Consider the following 19,436-nt stretch of genomic DNA (forward strand, 5'->3'; position numbering starts at 1 on the left):
TGACAAACGCTGTCAATTTGTGTTCTGTCCACACCAGGGTTGATACATGCTACCTGCTGAAAAGTATATAAATACACCAAACTGCATCTAATTATTTAGCACTTCAATATGCCAGATAGCAATTGTACATTGAATTGTTATCACTTCTTTACCATTTTTGTTATGGAAATAGCAAAATGATGTAAACTTGATAGATATTAATAATTAAAAATAGATAAACATAACTAATTTTAGCAGAACTGGTGAAATTCAGCAGTAGTTTGCATGGTGACTATTCCAATATTGATACTTTAGATAAACCAAAGAATAAGATACGTCGGTTAGAACGAATGTGCAATATGCGATTCGATTTGTTTTTCAAACATTGCTGAGCTTTTGTTCATTCACTCTTCTAATATGATAGCGTCAGCATTCATAATGTAGGCAGAAAACACATTTTTGCTTGCCATGGCAAAAACATGGATCCTCATATGGAATCACAGCCACGTTTGTGTTGTATATCGACTATGCCAAGCAAATCACATATAAGGTGGCGCTTGAAAGACGACGGAACAAGTGCTGTCCTTTCGCGTTCGACCAGGATTCAAGAGTGTTTGGATACGTTCGCGAAAAACAAACAAAATCCAATTAGAAACCGGATGTTAATTTATCTATTTATGCAAACATACTTTCCGTGTTTCATTTTCACATGTTATACCCCTCCCCCCTGAATCCCTCAGTCATAGGTCTTTGGCTCGTACTTGCTGTCACTAGGTTGAAATTTGAAACGTCGTCTGTAGGCTGGTAACTGCTGGCGACTGTTATTAAATAATTGCTTTCTAAGCATTGGTTAGGTTTTCCTACTTATACTATATATGCAAAAAGTGCAAAAATGCTTAAAAACGAGCTAGCTTTGTTTTTGTGGTGCTTTCTGCAGTTTTATATAACCGGAGTGCCCTCCTCTATTGGAGTGTCGAATAGAATCTGGTACGGCCATTCCCGGTGTATGACGGGCCCAATGTCTCCATTTAGAATCGTTATTAAATCGTCGAGATAGCGAACGTCGTCAAGGTCATCGGAGAGCTTTCGCGTGTCGGCAAGTAAACGGTTGGTGGTTGCTTCTAGAGACTGAAAATAACAACATGAGTTACTTGCTACAACACGCAACGTTTGCGAAACAAAACATCTCACCAGAATGTCCTTATGCAGCTCAACCGATTTGTACATTAGCGAATGAATGTTCGTATCCATCTTTCCGATTTCTTCAATTTTATCCGAGATGTCCTCTATCATGCTGGATGCCGTCGAGCTGTAACTAGTTTGTCCCGAGCAATTGGCCGAGTCACAACCACCGGAAGATTTCCGGAAATTTTGTAGTTGGAAGCTGTTCAGGATGTTCGATTCGAGCAGGGTGAAACTGTGAAATCGTTCGTTTCGCTGACTGAGGGAAGTTTTACTCCGAGGAAACAGATATTGCGTTCTATGGGCCTGTCGAAGGTGATGGTGGTCATGTGAGAGACTGTTACTGCTGTTGTCATGATTGTACAAGAGACCGTCGTCTTCCTGTGTGTGTTCAGAGTGCCGTGGACAGCTATGCGCCGATTCCCCTTCGTCTTCGCTGGAAACGCCGGAATCGACGCGAATTAGTTCTCGCGAGCTTGATTTCGATCTTAGTTGATGAAAAGGGGATGTTCTGAGCAAACCGCAGCAGCAGTCGACATTCAGATTCAACGTGTTGATGTCCGTCTGTTCGAGCTCTTCGTATAGCGTTAATGCGTTCTCTTCTTCTACTGATAGTGTAATGTCCATTTTGCTGGTTCAATCTGAAGATAAGTAGGAGAAAGAAAAAAAACCACATCATGAATGTGAAGCTGTTATGTTTACTGTTGGGAAAATTATCGTAGCTCGTTATAAATAATATTGCTGCCTGTAGTGCTCTTCATGTATTGATAAGCGTTCGGGTGATAGTTAAATGCCCTTCTCATGTGAGTGCTTCCAATCATGGATAACCACTGGGGCATAGCGACTACAAGGGAGAATTGTATTTCAAAATGCGAAAGAGATAATAGAAATTAAAGTGTACAAGATATTTTATTATTCATGTTTTATTCATCGCATATGGTAGTTCAAGAGTGTTTTCAAATTAAGTTAAGTCAGTGTACAAATGCGGAGATTTTTTACAAACGATGTTTCGAGAAAATTCAATTATTTTGAATGGGAAAATTTTCTAATCAATCGGTAGTCCAGATGTTTTAGTAGATATATTCAATGATAACTTCAAATATTTTCATGATAAGGGTGAATCGATATTTATTGCCACACTGTCAAACTTGCGTAACATTTGCCATTCATGACAGAAATTATCCAAACATTGTTCACCCACATGCTAAATCTTGGGTGTCGCATTGCGCCTTGGGAAAACTGGTGAATGTACATCATTCGATCATCTCAAGGATCTTCCAAAGATTCAAGAAACGAATGACAGTAGATCACAAGTCAGTAGTAAGGCGAAATACGGGGAAAACCCACAAAAAACACAAGAGAACAATGATTGCATATTTTACGCGGAATCTGAACGTTTCGACGCAGGATTTGGCCAAAAAATTTGATGTTAGCAGGTGGCCAAGAAACGATCCGGATGGAAAACGTACAAGGTGCAGAACTTCCCAAATTGGGATGAACGCCAGCAGAGTGTTGTCAAAACGCGCGCCCGCAAAGTCTACAAAAAAGTCTAACGTCTAACGAAATACCGGTGCTGTGCCATTAAAAAAGATCTACACCCAAAATTAATTTTTAGCATATGTTTTGGCATATCGATTACACACGAAAAAGTGTTTTTTCTACCGAAAATAAACGCTAGTTTGGGTGTACATCAAAGCTGGGGCAGGAATATTTCGAGAATAAGTTTGATGTACCTGATTTGACATGCCACATATACTTGTGATAACGGACTGAACCATTCATAATCAAAGTCATTGCGCAAAACTAAGGAAATAATAGAATAAAAAAAAATAAATATAAAATACTTCAGTCCTAATGAAATAAATAAATAAAATATAATTGTTAGTTCATGATAACTCTCAATGTCAACAATTAAAATGGGTTCATTTCTGTCTTGTTCAAGTATTCGTATAATAGTCAATGCTGTACACCAAAATATGTGTGTTTTGACGATATCCCCAATAAGTTGATTAAATATATTTTCTATTTACTTTATGGTGAACCGTCATTATAAAGGGAGCAACAAAAATATACACTGGGCAAAAAAAAATTAGAAGAACAGAGTGCGAAGTCGAAATTTCTATGTGATTTTTGAGTGACGTTCACAGATGTTAAGGGGCTACACTAGGTTTAAAAATTACTCACTAACATTAGAACTTACTGCAATATTTGTAAAATTACAGAAGATTTTCTAAAATACTACAAAAACCCGTTTTTGGTGCAAATGGAAACTGTTTAATAAGGGTCATTGGATTTGTTATTGACTCGAGTTTTTATTTCTTCCCGATATTTTTGCCCAATGCATTTACAAATACGAAATTAAAAGTTGAAGTTGAAGTGTATATTTCTTGTTTTTGCGTAGATTTTTCACGAAGTTACAGCTCTTCAAAAATCCTAAAAATTTCGACTTCGCGCTCCTCTATTTTTTTTGTCGAGTGTATATGCTTTGTGTGTTCAGCAAAATACGATTTGAGAACTTACAAGCTTCAATATTGGCAAAGAATCAAATAGTTTGGTTGATTGGTATAAGTACATTTTGAGTCAGTGTGATAGAATGTATTCTTGTCTCCATGCATTGTTCTCGGAAAAGTTTGTTCACCTAACCTATATTATTTAAAATGTTTTATATATTTTGATTGATTACAACCGAACCATAATAAGAACTGCTTTAAATTATTGTATACGGTTTATTTTCAAATTGGGTCAACTGAGTTTCGACTCACATTTGGAACGATCACTTTTAGGATATTGTTTCCACAAGCACAAAACATCCAGGTAACAATATGGAAAATTGAAAATTTTTCGCAGATCGAATGTTAAGGACTACCCTTTTCGAATATGTCAATTTATTACACTCAAACACCAACCAGTGTTACCATACAATTCAATGCAGGAGTTGTCAATGTTTTGATATTTTGAAGCCTTTTTCTAAAGTGTCAGTTTGAAGCCACCCTCCCCTATTCTTTTTCAATGAAAGTGAAAGTGAAAGTGTGGTTCCCGTGGTTCAATTTTCTGTTCAGACCGGGAAAATTTATTCCGGCTTGTACTTTGATATATGCGTATTATGATGATGATGATGATGATGGTCCCGCCTCCTTTCCCTACAGAGGTTTGAGCAAGACGAGTTATCTAAAAGATAATTTATTTTTTTCAGCATTGAAATCAGTTTAGCAAAAGAAAACGAACTGATTTTGTTTACAGATATAAATTCGTATATAGTATTGCAATGTCAAAAACAACCCAAGCCGAAACCCAATCGTGTCCGCCACAGAGCCGATACGGTCCCGACCAGACTCTTGCAGCCATTTGGTCCACCAAAGCACAAGTCCAACCGCCAGCCTTGTTTTGGATTGACAATGAATATCCTTATCCAGAGAAGTCGAGAAATTTCCATTCACGAAAAATTCCTAGACCGGCTCTTAAAAAAAACTTTTACTTTCTATCCTTTATATCTGTGAAACGCGCGCGGCGCTCAAACTTTTGTAGACTACTTTTAATTTTTTTTAACTAATACAAAACAAACACAACAAAAATAAAAATGGTCCATCATCACCAAGATCATGATAGACATAATAGAGACTTAGACTTTTTAGAGACATTCGGCTGTCAGGAAAACACAGCCTTAACGTGTGAAATACAGTTTCTCGCATGTTAAGAAAAGTGGTGTTCTTATTTCATTCGCGTTTCTAGTATTATATCTATGAGAGTCACTTCCTCTTTCAACTCGATCACACAAATATCGAGGCAGCAAATCGTAAACTACTTTAAAAATGAACACCATAGTTAAATAAACATTTATTTGCTCCACAGATAACCATTGCAAAGCGTCCAGCATCAAATATGGGGAAGTGAACCTGTTGCATTGTAAAATCAAACGCATTATTTTATTCTGCAAGCGCTGTAATCTAGATATTTGTGTTTCATTGGCCAAAAACAAAATGGAAGAGCAAAAGTCCAGATGAGGAGAGATGATTGATTTGTATAGCTGAATTTTACTGCAAATAGTTAAATCGTTTCTTAGTCGACACAAGATTCCATACTTCTTGGCAATTTTCTTGATGATATTGTCAATGTGAGTATGGAACTTAAGTTTATCATCAATAATCACGCCAAGATATTTAATCTCCCGATCGCGATCAATGGTCTCATCATCAATTACAATAGAGACGTTTTTATTTATTCGATTTCGCGTGATTATCATATATTTAGTTTTACTTATGTAAAAATTCAGAATGCATTCAATGTGTGCTATTTGGCATAAAAATCTCAACTTAATATTAGTTAAAATTACGTGAGTAATACTGCGTTGAGGCGGTAAAATTCCTCTGTGATCGTTAGTGCGGTTGGAGTAGAAGAAGAGGCCAACGACTCGTGAATTGAAAGCAATTACAATTCCTGTTGCAATTACACTTCATATGACCGTGAGGTTGATTAACAGCAAGTTTTGGCAATTTATCATCGATCATGAACATCGAAATTGCAGAATGTTTGTGAGAAGCGAAACAACGCCATGGTGCAGTATCTCGACACTTTATAAAATTACTAACTAATTACTAGCTTTCGTTCTCACATCCACATTTTCTTACTAAATAAGTGCTGTTCATGGGAATTGTTCATTGATTGATATTCTAATCTACCATTCAAAATTACCTTTTACTATAAAATTCCTACTACTTCTACTACTTCTACCAAAACTCGTCATTATAATATCAGATTATTCTCAGACACAATTCTCGTTCAAGATTTTTCAATCACTTACAAATAAAATGTCCTCCGTTGCAAGGAATAAATGACAGCTCTAAATAGGACAATTCATTTCTCGAGTTTTGCTCTTATCAACACATTCGCTGATCCATTTTTATTGATGTAGATAGGAGATGATATAGGAGTGCGTATTATCACATTAAAATCCATTTCCATTTTCGAACGAAGATCAATTTCGTTAGCGTTAGCATTAGCATCAAATGGACTAAAAACGCTGGTTAATATGTCTCCCTCCATTTCAGAGGAGGGAGGGGTGTCATACCATCAAAGAAAAATTTCTCGTACATAAAAACCCTCACATCCCAAATTTGGCGCCGTTTGCTTGATCAGTTCTCGAGTTATGCAGAAGTTTGTGTTTCATTTGTATGGCAGTCGTCTTGCCCTCAGAGTGGGGAAAGGTGTGTCGAATCACCATAGAAACATTTATTTCGTCTGCTTGATTAATTCTCGAGTAATGCAGAAATTTGTGTTTCATTTGTATGGCAGGGGGTGGGTCTAGAACTATCATAAGAATTTCCGACCCAGAAGAATCAGACAAACAGACATCCATTTATATATATACAATGGATGCATGGGAAAAATTTCATCATCGAATTTCAAAAACCGACCATGTACATTTTGTTTATTGGCTCAAGAAAATGATCTGTGCAAAGTTTCAGCTCGATCGGACATGATTTAGAGGTGCCTCAAATCGACCTTCTGGGATTTAGCCTGAGTGCCGCTGAAGGTATGAACATTCAGGCTAAGTTCCAAAAGGTCGATTTTCGGCCAAAAATTTTTTTTCGTAATTTGGCATCGAAAAAAAAATTTGATTTTCCAAATTTCCTTTACTCTTCCCTTGGAAGATTTTCGAGGATCAAAAAATCTAAACTTTGAGCGCTTTGAGACACCCCTAAATCATGTCCGATCGAGCTGAAACTTTGCACAGATCATTTTTTTGGCCCATAAACAAAATGTACATGGTCAGTTTTTGAAATTTGACATGACCATTTTCGCTGCCACCCTAATATACATAGATTAATTCGCAAAGACGGTCACGATTAATGCGGTTAACACGGAAGAAGGAGAAATGTTGGCTTGACGCTCATCGTCGAGAATAGTCATATCAATATGAAGACATATCGAGCGATCGGTAATTGTCTTATCGTTTGACGAAGGACTACGTCTTTCTATATATGAATTCTTTATGGTTGGCCACTCTACTACTCTAACGAAATTTAAAATGAAGCATTTGAGAAATTTAAGAAATTTCAAACAAATATTATTTCATTAGACGGGAAATCCATTCAGTTTTTTTGTTGTTTTCGACGAGAACCTGATTTGAAGTCGGTCAACGCTGATGAAGATTTTATTAGAATGATGTTCAAGTTGTTGTTCAATCATTCCGTAGTCAATGCACTTCTCTATCGTGTAGAGGGATTTTTTACTAGGTTTTTATTAGCAATTTATGTTAATGTAGTCAAAGATACCATGATATCGGGCACGTTGTTTATTCATGAAGATAAAACATTTACGCGAATTTCATTCACCAGTAAAACATTAACCCAAGGACATTCACCCGAATGTAACACATTTCCAAATGTAGCATTTACCTGAATATCATATTTACAATTTACTCGAAATTATACTTTTTTTTCTCGAAAAAAAGATTATTAGAATGTATTTGTATGTTCAATTCTGGTGAGTGTTATCTTAATGCTCTTATTTTTATTCGAATTTGGCAACCGGTAACGCCCACAAGTAGAACTATTAGGTGGTTCGGAAAGTTGGTGCTGATTCAACTACAATTTTTTAAGTAGACATTTTAAAATTTTCATAGGTAGATTGTGTATGCATCGTTTTGTTCCACAATATTTCTTCATCTTTCACGCAGCATGAAAATTCCATCTACATACGAGTACAACTTTTTTTTTGTTCCGCATCGAAAAACTGGTTAAGGTACTTTTGCTTTTTATGCTGCCCAAAGATCGAAGATCTTGCTCTTAAGAGAATTTTGTAGAGACTTAAAGAATTGATAATCTGAATGTGCAATATCTGGTTAGAAAAGCAGTTGAAATAGCATATCTCATTTAAACTCATAACAAATTTGCCGGGTTGTCAGAAAGTCACGAGGTTTGGCGTTGTCTTGGCTAATGATTAAATTGGCTAATTCTGGACTTTTGTCCTGGATCGCCGCCTTCAATTCGTCCAATTGTGAGAAGCACTTGTTGGAATTTATCAACCGGCTGCTTGATAGAAGCTCGCAATGACTTCCTTTTCCAATCCCATCAGACACATACCCTGATTTTCTCCTTTTTTTATGTCGGATCGTTATGCAGAGCTGGTAATTTGATGACAAGGAAGTGCTCGAAATTTTATAAACAAAATATGATTGCGTTGTTATGAATGACAAAACGTTCTGCCTGGTAGTTTGTGATAAAATTCTTGGGCAAGAATTATATTTCTCTGTTGACCGGAAGAATGTCGATATTCCCCAAAAAGTTCGTTGTTGGGAAAATTGTGGGCTGAAAAGCGAAACTCTCGTTACTTCTGGAACCAATAACCAGTAAATTTCTAAGAAGGCGTGCATACGAAAGAGATAACTGCCTTTTCTGGAGCAGTAAAAGGTGGATTGTTTATTCTCGGTGGACTTGGCAAGCTGTTATCACTCAAATTCAAACAGACCGTGGTACTTCGAAAACGGCGTTACAGTGCTCCCCAAGGGGATGCATCCGGACAATGCTCCGGAACTGAGGCCAGGAACTCAGAGGAATTCTAATCATTTGTGAAGCACATAGTGAAAAAAAAGTGAACTGTAATTGAAGTAAAGGATTTCAAGCGGAAATAGCATTTGGTCGCCAAACAAGTGGGAACGTGGCTCGTGCTGGTGAGAAAGAAGACTGAAACAATGGTCTTTCAATAATTATAATACATACAATGTACACCTAATGTATACCTATGGAAATGTTCACCGCATGTTTAAACCCTAACGATATTTTCGTGTCCAGATTTTCACGTGTACAATCTTTGTATTCCTGGATTAAAATAGCTTTCTTGTTCTTAGTTATACCCTGGCAATTAAATGTATTTTTTCTCTTATTTATTTATTTTTTATCTATACAGTCTTCGCAAAAAAAAAAAATGACGGACAGACTAAAAGATCCTTATACTAAACACATTTCTGGTCATATCAAATTCAAAAAAATAAAACACTTTATTAAAACGTTGGCAGCAAGCATCCAAAGGGTTATTTTGTCCGTATAGAGTACGATGCGTTGCTTGCTCTTAAGTATGAAATACATGCAAAAATAACTATCAATATAGTGTCTTCTGTGAAAATTGCTCTAGTGTTTTATATTAGATTAGCATATTGGGAGTTCCTTCAATATAAAAATTCTGGAAATTTCTAGATATTTCATCTACAATTGGACTTGAGTGAACAGAATGTTTTCGATTTATGTTTTGTCCAATGTTAGTTGTTTTTTTGTGTAATCACATGTCAATATTAACCCTTTGCGGTCGTATCAAATTTTTATATGACTGTCGTACTGGTCGAATTAATTTCCCTTGAAAGAGCATATGTCACTGCATATATCATGTAAGATTATGAAAGCTAAATAAGAATTGAACAAGATGTTTTTATGTAACCAATATATTTTATAATTCTCCTTCGTGTATATCACACGAGAATAAACTCAAGTCTTACGAACCAGCCTATGGCTGAAAGTCTCTCAAATAAAGGCAATGCACCTATAAGATATTCCACCAACTTTCGTACCCATTTTGGTACTCCTCCCCTATTCATATCGTAGTTTAAAATAAAATTTGGATTACTAACGTAGACGGTGCCGCCTCATTTCATCCTTTTTACAATAACTGTTGTATCCGGTGTATTGTAGCTATTCAACATCGTGACTATCCTCTTATATGTCCTCGCTAATTATATTAAGATTCGTTAAGAAAAAATCTAAATTGATACATGGCTGAATATGAAGATTAGTATGATTCCTTGCTGTGGTGGCTGAGAGCAGACAAGCGACCGCAAAGAGTTAAAGGTTTTTTAGGATTAAACAATGGGTCATACTGTGCAAAACACATCGCGTGTTCGATTCGACTATCGCTTCGAGCGAAATCCACATAGGGGAAGTGGGTCATAGGGTTACCCTAAGGAATATGCGCATTTCCAGCGCATTCTGATTTAATTCCCGTTTCTCGAAGAAAATTATCAACTCATTGTTCTTCAACATAACAAACGGCTTTTACTATGAACATTCAAAATAGAAAAAAGGTGAAAAATCGAACGTTTTTTTTTGCTTGGAGGTAAAGTGGTCACCTAGTGGGGCCAAAGTGGTCACCCGCCCATATCAAGCTTAATGTGATAGATTTATGCGTTTTTTCCGTCCAAATTTGTTCAAATCATATTTGTTATAGTAGGTACATGCATGAAATAAGCTTGGCCTATTCACCTAGAATCTCAATTTAAATTTTCTCTTGCATACAAAAGCCTAGTAAGAAACATATAACGTTCCGCATAATGAGGCTTGGTTTAGTTGGAGGGGCATATTCATCCAGGGTCAAAGCCACAAAAGGAGCAGAATGTGATGAGGTATATCAGCTTTAGTAAACAGAACATTGTAAGTTGTTAGTACCTATGACCACTTTGCCCTCAAACATGAAAATAACTTCTATGCTAATTAGACGCTGAGGTTAAATGAAATATCTGTTCACCTCTCCTAGAATATGTGAACAGTCGTCCAAACTGATGATTTGTCTAACGTATCAGATTGAATAAACTAAATTTCACGAGAAATTCCTTAGACACCATGCGCATAGAACTACGCCCGAATGGCTATCGAGAGAGTAATTTCTGTTTTTATTTATATTTTGACATGCGACAGCTCTACTGAAGTACAGGGTGACAGTCATTAAATTCTTCAAACATAAGGTGACTATCAATACGGCATCTATAGTCATTAGTTATACTACCAAACTAGCAGGTGAACTAGAAGGTGAAAGGCGACTATGTACAAACGAGCGGAGATAGCGGCCCGGAGTTGGGACCCAACCAAAATGGAGACAACTAACAGAACCAACGAAGAACGAAGAAACAGTATGATGGATACAGGAGACCAAGCCAACGCGTTCGCTGGTAGTAAAAAGCTGCTGCGATCGCCAATACTGAAACAAGTGGTAACACCAGGTCCTAGTGGCAGTAATGGAGGAATACCCGAGACCCAGCAAAGTCGGGTGATCAATCCCCTGTTCCTGCCAAAGTCCAGCAGTAGTTTAACCCAGGAAGGAGGGTTGACTGGAGAAAGCATTCTGAACACGATCATGATAAGGGTCAAAGAACTAGACACATTCGTGTAGGACAAACCCAACGTGCATAAAGAGATCAAGACCAGGGTGTCGGGTATAAGATCTCTCTTGGGACGAGCTATGAAGGAGCACGATGGACTCGTCGAAAGGACGAAAACTGCGGAGAAAACACTCGCAGAAGCGTTGCAAAAAGCTGCAGCTGGACAGGTGACGCCAAAGATTCCTCGAAACCGTTCGGAAAAAAGAAAAAAAGATTCACCAGCAGAAGAAGAAATGCTCACAAAACGCAAGGACGACCACGACAACGACGATCAAGGCGATAGTGCCGCCCAGGGCGACAGCGAAGAGCTGGGTGACAGCGACGACCAGAACACCGATAGCAAAAAAAACGACTGGAGCACGGTCACGAGAAGAAACAAGAAAAAATTAGTGAACGAGCAAAAACGAGAGGGAGTGAAAAAAAAGAAGAAAGAGGATGAAAAGAAACAGGGGCCAAATGACAAGAAGCCTAATCCTCGGCGGGCGAGAGGCAAAGGCGATGCACTCATCGTCGAAGCCAAGGGCTACGTATCATATGCTGACCTCTTCAAAAAAATGCGAGAGGACCCTGGCCTCAAGAAACTGGAGGAGAGCGTGGTGAAGTCTAGGCGCACCCAGAATGGCGAAATGCTGTTCGAGCTGAAGAGAGACCCAGAAATCAGGAGCTCTGCATTTAAGGATCTTGTCGAAAGGGCTCTCGGTGACGGAGCGAACGTAAGAGCCTTATCCTCCGAGTCATCGATTGAATGCAGGAACCTAAGTCTGTTCACTACCGAGATGGACCTGCGTCAGAAGTTGGAGGAGGAAAACATCGTGGGCAAAGTTCCGATGAAAATCCGATTATGAAATGCGTATCGCGGGACGCAGACCGCAACGATTCGTCTCCCAACGGACGTAGCGAACAAGTTGCTGAAGCTAGAGAGTATAAACGTCTGCTGGGCTGTGGGACGTTTTAGAATCGTTCCGCCTGTTCCAAAGCAATTGGAGCGATGTTTCAAGTGTTTAAACTTCGGCCATCTGGCGAAAGGCTGCTTGGGGCCAGATAGATCCAAACTGTGCAGGAAATGCGGAATAGAGGGACACTTTGCCAGCGACTGCAAGGGAAAGCCAAGGTGTATGCTCTGCGAGGACAGTAATGACCATACGACGGGAGGCTTTAATTGCCCTGTGTACAAACAGGCGAGGGTAAGCGAACAGTGATGGAGATAATCCAAATAAATCTCAACCATTGTGACACCGCACAGCAACTGTTGTGGCAGTCAACGACAGAAACAAAATGTGATGTCGCAATTATCGCGGAGCCGTATCGCATTCCCCACGGTAACGGTAATTGGGTGACGGATAAAGTGGGAATGGCCGCCATCCAGGTCATGGGCCGATATCCCATTCAGGAGGTAGTCTCGAGGACTCGCGAGGGTTTCGTGATCACAAAGATCAACGGAATTTTCATCTGCAGTTGCTACGCACCTCCCAGATGGACGATGGACCAGTTCCACTATATGCTGGATGTCCTCACCGAGGAGCTCGCCGAACGAAAACCAGTCGTTATAGGAGGGGATTTCAATGCTTGGGCAGTAGATTGAGGAAGCAGATGCACCAACGCGAGAAGGACTTGCTTACTAGAAGCTCTGGCCAAGCTGGATGTTACCCTGTGCAACGAGGGTACCACTAGTACCTTCCGTCGAGATGGCCGAGAGTCCATCATCGACTTGACTTTCTGCAGTCCGTCGTTAATGACAAAAATGAGATGGAGGATATGCGAAGGATACACCCACAGTGATCATCAAGCCATTCGTTATACCATTGGCCAACGACACTCCGTGGCAGTACGGATAACTAGGACATGCCCACGCAGGTGGAAGACAAAAATCTTTGACCTGGCCACCCACGCCATATGGAGAGGATGAGGATAGCATCGAACGCAGAGAGGTGACGAACGACGAGCTAGTTGCAGCTATGAAACGCCTCAAAGCGAAGAAAGCGCCTGGCCCAGATGGAATCCCCAACGTAGCTTTAAAAGCGGCAGTCCTAGCATTCCCTGATATGTTCAGGACAGCAATGCAGAAGTGTCTAGACGAATGCTACTTTCCGGATCGATGGAAGGTACAAAAGCTAGTACTACTGCCCAAACCAGGAAAGACGCCGGGTGATCCAGCATCATATAGACCCATATGCCTGTTGGGCACTCTGGGGAAACTTTTGGAGAGGATCATCCTCAATAGGCTGACGGAATGCACGGAGGGAGTTCGTGGACTGTCCGATAGTCAATTCGGATTTCGAAAAGGGAGATCCACGGTAGATGCCATTCGCATAGTGGTCGAAAGAGCAAACAGAGCATCCAAACAGAAGCTCAGAGGAAATCGATACTGCGCAGTGATAACGATCGACGTTAAGAACGCGTTCAATAGTGCCATCGCGACTGCGCTCCACACGATGAGAGTCCCTGAATACCTGTGTAGAATACTGAGAAGCTACTTCGAGAACCGTGTGCTGGTGTACGAGACAAACACGGGCCAGGCGCAGATTAAAACTACGGCTGGAGTTCCGCAGGGCTCTATCCTGGGTCCATCGCACTGGAACAGCACGTACGATGGCGTACTAAAACTGAATCTGCCCAGAGGTGTGGAGATCATTGGCTTCGCGGATGACATTGTTATTCTCGTGACCGGAGAATCCTTGGAACGGGTCGAAATGCTCGCTACCGAATCGATAGACATGATCGGAAGGTGGATGCAAAGTGTGAAACTGCAGATAGCCCAACACAAGACGGAAATGTTGATTGTCAGCAACCGCAGGGCGGTGCAACGTGCAGAAATCATCATCGGAGAGCACTTGATAACTTCGAAGCGAGATTTAAAATACCTGGGGGTGCAGATCGATGATCGACTGAACTTCAACAGTCACGTCGACTACGCTTGTAAAAAAACAACGAAGACAATCAATGCACTGACACGAATCATGCCCAACAACTTTGGCCCAAACAGCAGCAAGAGGCTCCTTTTGGCTAGTGTCTCCTCATCAACATTACGATACGGGGGTCCAGCCTGGATCGCGGCGTTAGAAACTCAGCGGAACACGAGGAGGCTGAATAGTACGTACCGGCTCATGGCGATGCGAGTCGCGAGTGCGTACAGAACCATATCAACAGAAGCGGTCTGCGTCATAGCCAGGTTGGTCCCTATCAACATCATCTTGGCGGAAGACAGCGAGTGCTATAGGAGGAGGGGAACCAGAGGAATCCGGAAGCTAATGAGGGCAGAGTCGATGGCTAGGTGGCAGCAAGAGTGGAGTGCGGCTCAAAACGGCAGATGGACGCACAGGCTCATACCGACACTAATGGGCTGGGTAAACAGGAAACATGGAGAGGTGAATTTTCACCTAACGCAGTTTTTGTTTGGGCATGGCTGCTTCAGGCAGTATCTGCACCGGTTTGGACATGCAAGATCACCTCTTTGTCCGGAGTGTGGAGATGTGGAGGAAACACCGGAACACGTCGTATTTGTATGTCCAAGATTCACCACAAGGCGCGAGGGGCTGCCTACCCTTCATGCTGGGAACATCGTAGAGGAAATGTGTCGTGACGAGGGCACCTGGAACGCAGTGAACAGTACAATCGTCCACATCATGTCCGAGCTACAGCGGAAGTGGAGGACCGACCAGCGTGCGGATAACGCCTGACTATAAAAGATGAACCACAGTGAGATCTGAATCACCGGAGTACCCCACGAGAGCGGCCGTGACGGAGTGCGCGTTATGTTGGAGGGCACTACCTAATCGGCGCTCCGCTGGGAAGAGAAATCCTGCGAGGATGACTGTGACGGGGCGCGCGTTACATTGGAGGGCGCTTCCTAATCGGTTCACGTCTCGACAGGTGAGAAATCCCGCGAGGGTGGCTGTGACGGGTTGCACGTCAAGTTGGAGGGCAATTCCTAATCGGTACACGTCTCGACGGGTAAGTGGAATCTGGCAAGAAGGATTGACAAATTGCTGGCAATGCCTCATGGTGGATTGTAAAGAAGAATACTGCGAGGACTTCGACGAAGCGAGCGCCTAGGAAGGCGTCACCAAATCGGTGTGTACCTCACGAGAGTTGCTGTGACGGAGTGCGCGTTATGTTGGAGGGCACTACCTAATCGGCGCTCCGTTGGGAAGCGAAATCCTGCGAGGGTGGCTGTGACGGGGCGCGCGTCAAGTTGGAGGGCGCTTCCTAATCGGCGCACGTCTCGACAGGTAAACGGATACTGTCGCGAAGAACAGAAAAATGCCTGCCTGTCAACGCCTTATCGTGGCCTGGATGGAGGAACACTGCGAACATTACGAAGGAGCGAGCATCATGGAGGAAGCCATCGACAAACTGGTGCATACCCCACGAGAGTAGCTGTGACGGAGTGCGCGTCATGTTGGAGGGCACTACCTAATCGGCGCTCCGTTGGGAAGAGAAATCCTGCGAGGGTGACTGTGACGGGGCGCGCGTTAAGTTGGAGGGCGCTTCCTAATCAGTGCACGTCTCGACGGGTAAATGGATGCCTGCAAAATGGTCATAAGCGCAGTGGAGAGCAACGAATGATGAATAAGAATATAGAGAAAAAGGGAAGGATCAACGTTAGTTTGCGTTGAAAACTCGTGAAGTGCATGAGCACAGCCGCCCCCTGAAGTAGTCGCCTAGATGTGGTCCCGGGGGGAATGAGGCTACGAGTAGAGGGCTTGGTTTTTGTGGGTGCGATCCCCACTCGACGTCTGGGTTATCCCTTCCCAGATAAGGCTGGAAGAGCGTTCCTCACCTCTATAAAAAAAAAAAAAAAAAAAAAAAAACTAGCAGGTGACCACTTTGCCCCCCATGACCAATTTGCCCCCACTACCCCTAACAGCATTCTATACATTCTGATCGAATCGATGGTCTTACTAGAATGCGGCCACCACATAGAATTGTATGGTGTGGTTACATTGATTGCCCTCACTTCGTTCGAAATCGTCTATTTCGAACGAACAACATACAGTAGTCATTCTGGGTGTCCTTTAACTAGACTACACTTTAACTGGGTGTGCTTTAACACAGTTTTGTATCAATAATAGACGCCGTATTCATGTGCTGTCAAAAAATGTGAGAGGCGTTCGAATACAATTTGATGTTATAAAAATTGAAATTGTTTTCGCATGATAGAAACACTTGATGAAATTGGTTGGAATTTTAGTAGAAACCTTTTGTATATCCAATTTCATCACGTTTAATGCTGAGAAACAAAATTGAAACGTTCACAATCGCACAAATTCCCCTCAGTATTATTTGACGCTTGACGTTTCAGTCCAGTTAGCGAGTGGAATTCGATAACTGGGTTCCCTCAAACTCCAACTAGTGAACATGTACTGTAGTTTTTTCGTCAGTACAATTAAATTTTCGTATGTACTTCGATCCAATATAACCGTAACTTTCTAGCTAAATAGAGTTAACGAGTGATATTCTATTCCACTCGAATTGCGTAGTGGGTAATTATGCATTGTTTCCTGATGGAATGTATCGAGTTCTACTTCAATTTTTATATCGTTTTTTTCATGAGTTTCTGTATTTTATGTTTTATATCGGCAAATCTGTTCTGTTGTGAAATACCCAGCGAAGCATCGGAATAGTTCTACCTACGCATCATTTTTCAGAAATAATAAGCATATGAGTACAATACAAGAAAATAAATAAATGAGGAAAGTATTGTGCACGTTCTCATTATGATTACCTTGAAATGTTATCCAGGGCAGTATGCCATATCGAACGTTGCTATGCGGAATTTCAGATTTCATTTCCACGTTATACATCGTATAGAAATCGTATCGTCTTGCAAAACGCATCCTCCCAAACCGCTACTGATTACGTTCAATTACTAGTTCCCATAACAGAGAGTCACCATCAGAAGTTTTTGCTGGCCGTTGCTCTTACTATAAGTTCCATTTGGTTTCGTCGCAATATTTGTGACCGTGGGTATTGGAAAGCACTATGTTCACAACACTTGTTTCGTCTTGGATTTGCTTCGCATTCGTTGCAATTTTCACTGCTTCTGATCGCACAATTATTTGAGCAAATTGGCAGTTATGTATTTGACCGTAACACAGCTAGACGGAGGCGAAACTAACGAACTAACAACGCTGGTGCATCATCATCATCATCGTCCAATTTGCAGAACGCGCACTAATACATATCGTTTAGCAGCTTTCGAGGCGAAATCCATACGTTAAGCGTTTCATGCAGTTGCATCAGTTCCAGCATCGGTAGCTTCGGAAGGTCTCCGATAATTAACAATATTTGAACCAATTTTCGGTCATGGACGAGTCGAACAGAGACGGGTGATGAAGTTTTTCATTATTCATTAAATTTATGTTGTAAAATACAACTCGTTTTGCACGCTCTTATGTCAACACATTGGATTGGTTCAAATCTCACGAATTAGAAGGATGAAACAAAACGCACTGAATACCAGCCTGCCGATAACAACTCTCATACGCTCTGGCGACCGTGAAATGGAAGCGCTTGAGTCATCTCAATCAGTGTGTTGCTTACGAATTTCCGCTTGATCGTTTTATGAAGTGTTATCTCCATTGGCACTTTATCAATATAAAAATCAAACATTCAAACACTGATTGCAATTGATTGCGAAAACAGTCCGGGGAACGAGTTCGAATACCATATCACTCAATTACATATCGCGATAGAACTTCACACTTTGGCTGATGCTACACTAATATAATTCCACCTTAGGAGGAACTCGTTGATTGGCTCGCTAGTAGAAACACACCCAAACAATTTTACGAACTAACTCATCGCGTGGATACATCACGCGAACTATGGAGGCGACGGTGAGTGAAATATGGAAGCACTTCGCGATAAAACGCGATTCTTCAAAGTCGCACTCGAGGGCGTTGAGATCATTGTCTCTACTAGACTGGTGGCCGAAACCGCACACTGTAGGCTGCCCACACGCGTATTTACATTCGATGCGCTCTTTTTCTCCTTATCCTACGGAGCGACACAAACACATGGATTCTATTTCGATCCGCGTTGTTTTGTAATTTTCATCGCAACGGTAATATCCATTGTAGGGTTGTTCAGAGTGTAAAAAAAATGGTTTTACAGTTTGTGTTAATGTTGTGATTTGCGCAATCACGAAAAAATGTATTTCAACATAAAAACTATATTTCATTAATCAGAAATCATGAAACTATCCATCTGTAAGTTCGTGTACATCAGTGGTCATATAATGTGGAAGCTATGATCAAAACAATTCTTTGACAAATGTTGAGAAGGTCTATAGAATTACTATGGAACTTAATTACACGGATAATCCGCACTGTGAACCATCCGCTCACGGATAATCGAGGTTGTACTGTATCTTAATTGTACACATCGGACACATTTTCATCTTTTCATTTGGCCGGACATATACCTACTACAATTGGAACGATCAATTTGCTCGTGAATGATGATATCAAGATATCATTCCAGAAACTACAGTGGGACAGGGAGCCTAGGATGTGTTAAACAAATGTGAAAATGTTTCAAAAAAACTACATTCACACTATCAAAAGATTGTGTATTTCCCCAACCCCCAATAAGCGTAAATAAATGGCGATTCGCGTAAAATGGTTTCACTTGAATGCGCAAACTGCATCGCGAGATAAGGCCTGACAAAAAATTATAAGAGTGATGTCCTAGATACGACCGCATAGTCGACATAGGACTATGAAATTATTGTCGGCGAAAATAAACATTATAGAAATTTATTAACGAACTCCTTAGCACAAATATTTGGTAGCACTGACAAGGGCAGATGAGTGCAGGCGATTCGCCAGGCACACCAGTTTGGGCAATTTGTCAAATGAACTCTGGCACGCTCATCTACTTGTTGAGTTTTTGAAAAGTACAACAGACCAATTTCATGCCAACTCGATTAGCCGTTGGCAGCAATATCTCAGATAGCAGCGAATCGTTGTGGGTGTAAACACATTAGTCTTTCAAGCAACTTTGCATACTTTCAATATTCAAAAAAGAATTAGACTACTTTTTGAAAAGGGCCAAATTTTCTTGATTTTTCTCAAAAAATTATAACTCAAAAACTATGGATGAAATGTGTTTAAATTTTCATAAAAAAATA

At 40.8% G+C, this 19,436-nt stretch overlaps 1 protein-coding gene across 1 annotated transcript; it reads right to left on the reverse strand.

Moving 5' to 3' along the window:
* Positions 1 to 627: 627 nt before the first annotated feature.
* Positions 628 to 18,433, reverse strand: LOC129774970 (uncharacterized). Its single transcript, XM_055779098.1, has 3 exons — positions 17,028 to 18,433; positions 1,171 to 1,802; positions 628 to 1,107 (listed from the first exon to the last, which is right to left on the reverse strand). Exons 2-3 carry the CDS (start codon positions 1,786 to 1,788, stop codon positions 919 to 921), a joined length of 807 nt encoding a protein of 268 aa, XP_055635073.1. The 5' UTR covers positions 1,789 to 1,802; positions 17,028 to 18,433; the 3' UTR covers positions 628 to 918.
* Between the last annotated feature and the right edge of the window lie 1,003 nt (positions 18,434 to 19,436).

Source organism: Toxorhynchites rutilus, chromosome 3 (assembly GCF_029784135.1).
Source record: "Toxorhynchites rutilus septentrionalis strain SRP chromosome 3, ASM2978413v1, whole genome shotgun sequence".
In the NCBI taxonomy this organism is placed as follows: domain Eukaryota; kingdom Metazoa; phylum Arthropoda; class Insecta; order Diptera; family Culicidae; genus Toxorhynchites; species Toxorhynchites rutilus.

Excerpts from the sequence above, each read along its gene's own strand:
- LOC129774970 (XM_055779098.1), bottom strand. The coding sequence starts at position 1,788 with ATGGACATTACACTATCAGTAGAAGAAGAGAACGCATTAACGCTATAC. Across the intron at positions 1,108-1,170 it reads AGCTGCATAAGGACATTCTG|TCTCTAGAAGCAACCACCAA; the intron begins GTGAGATGTTTT and ends TGTTATTTTCAG.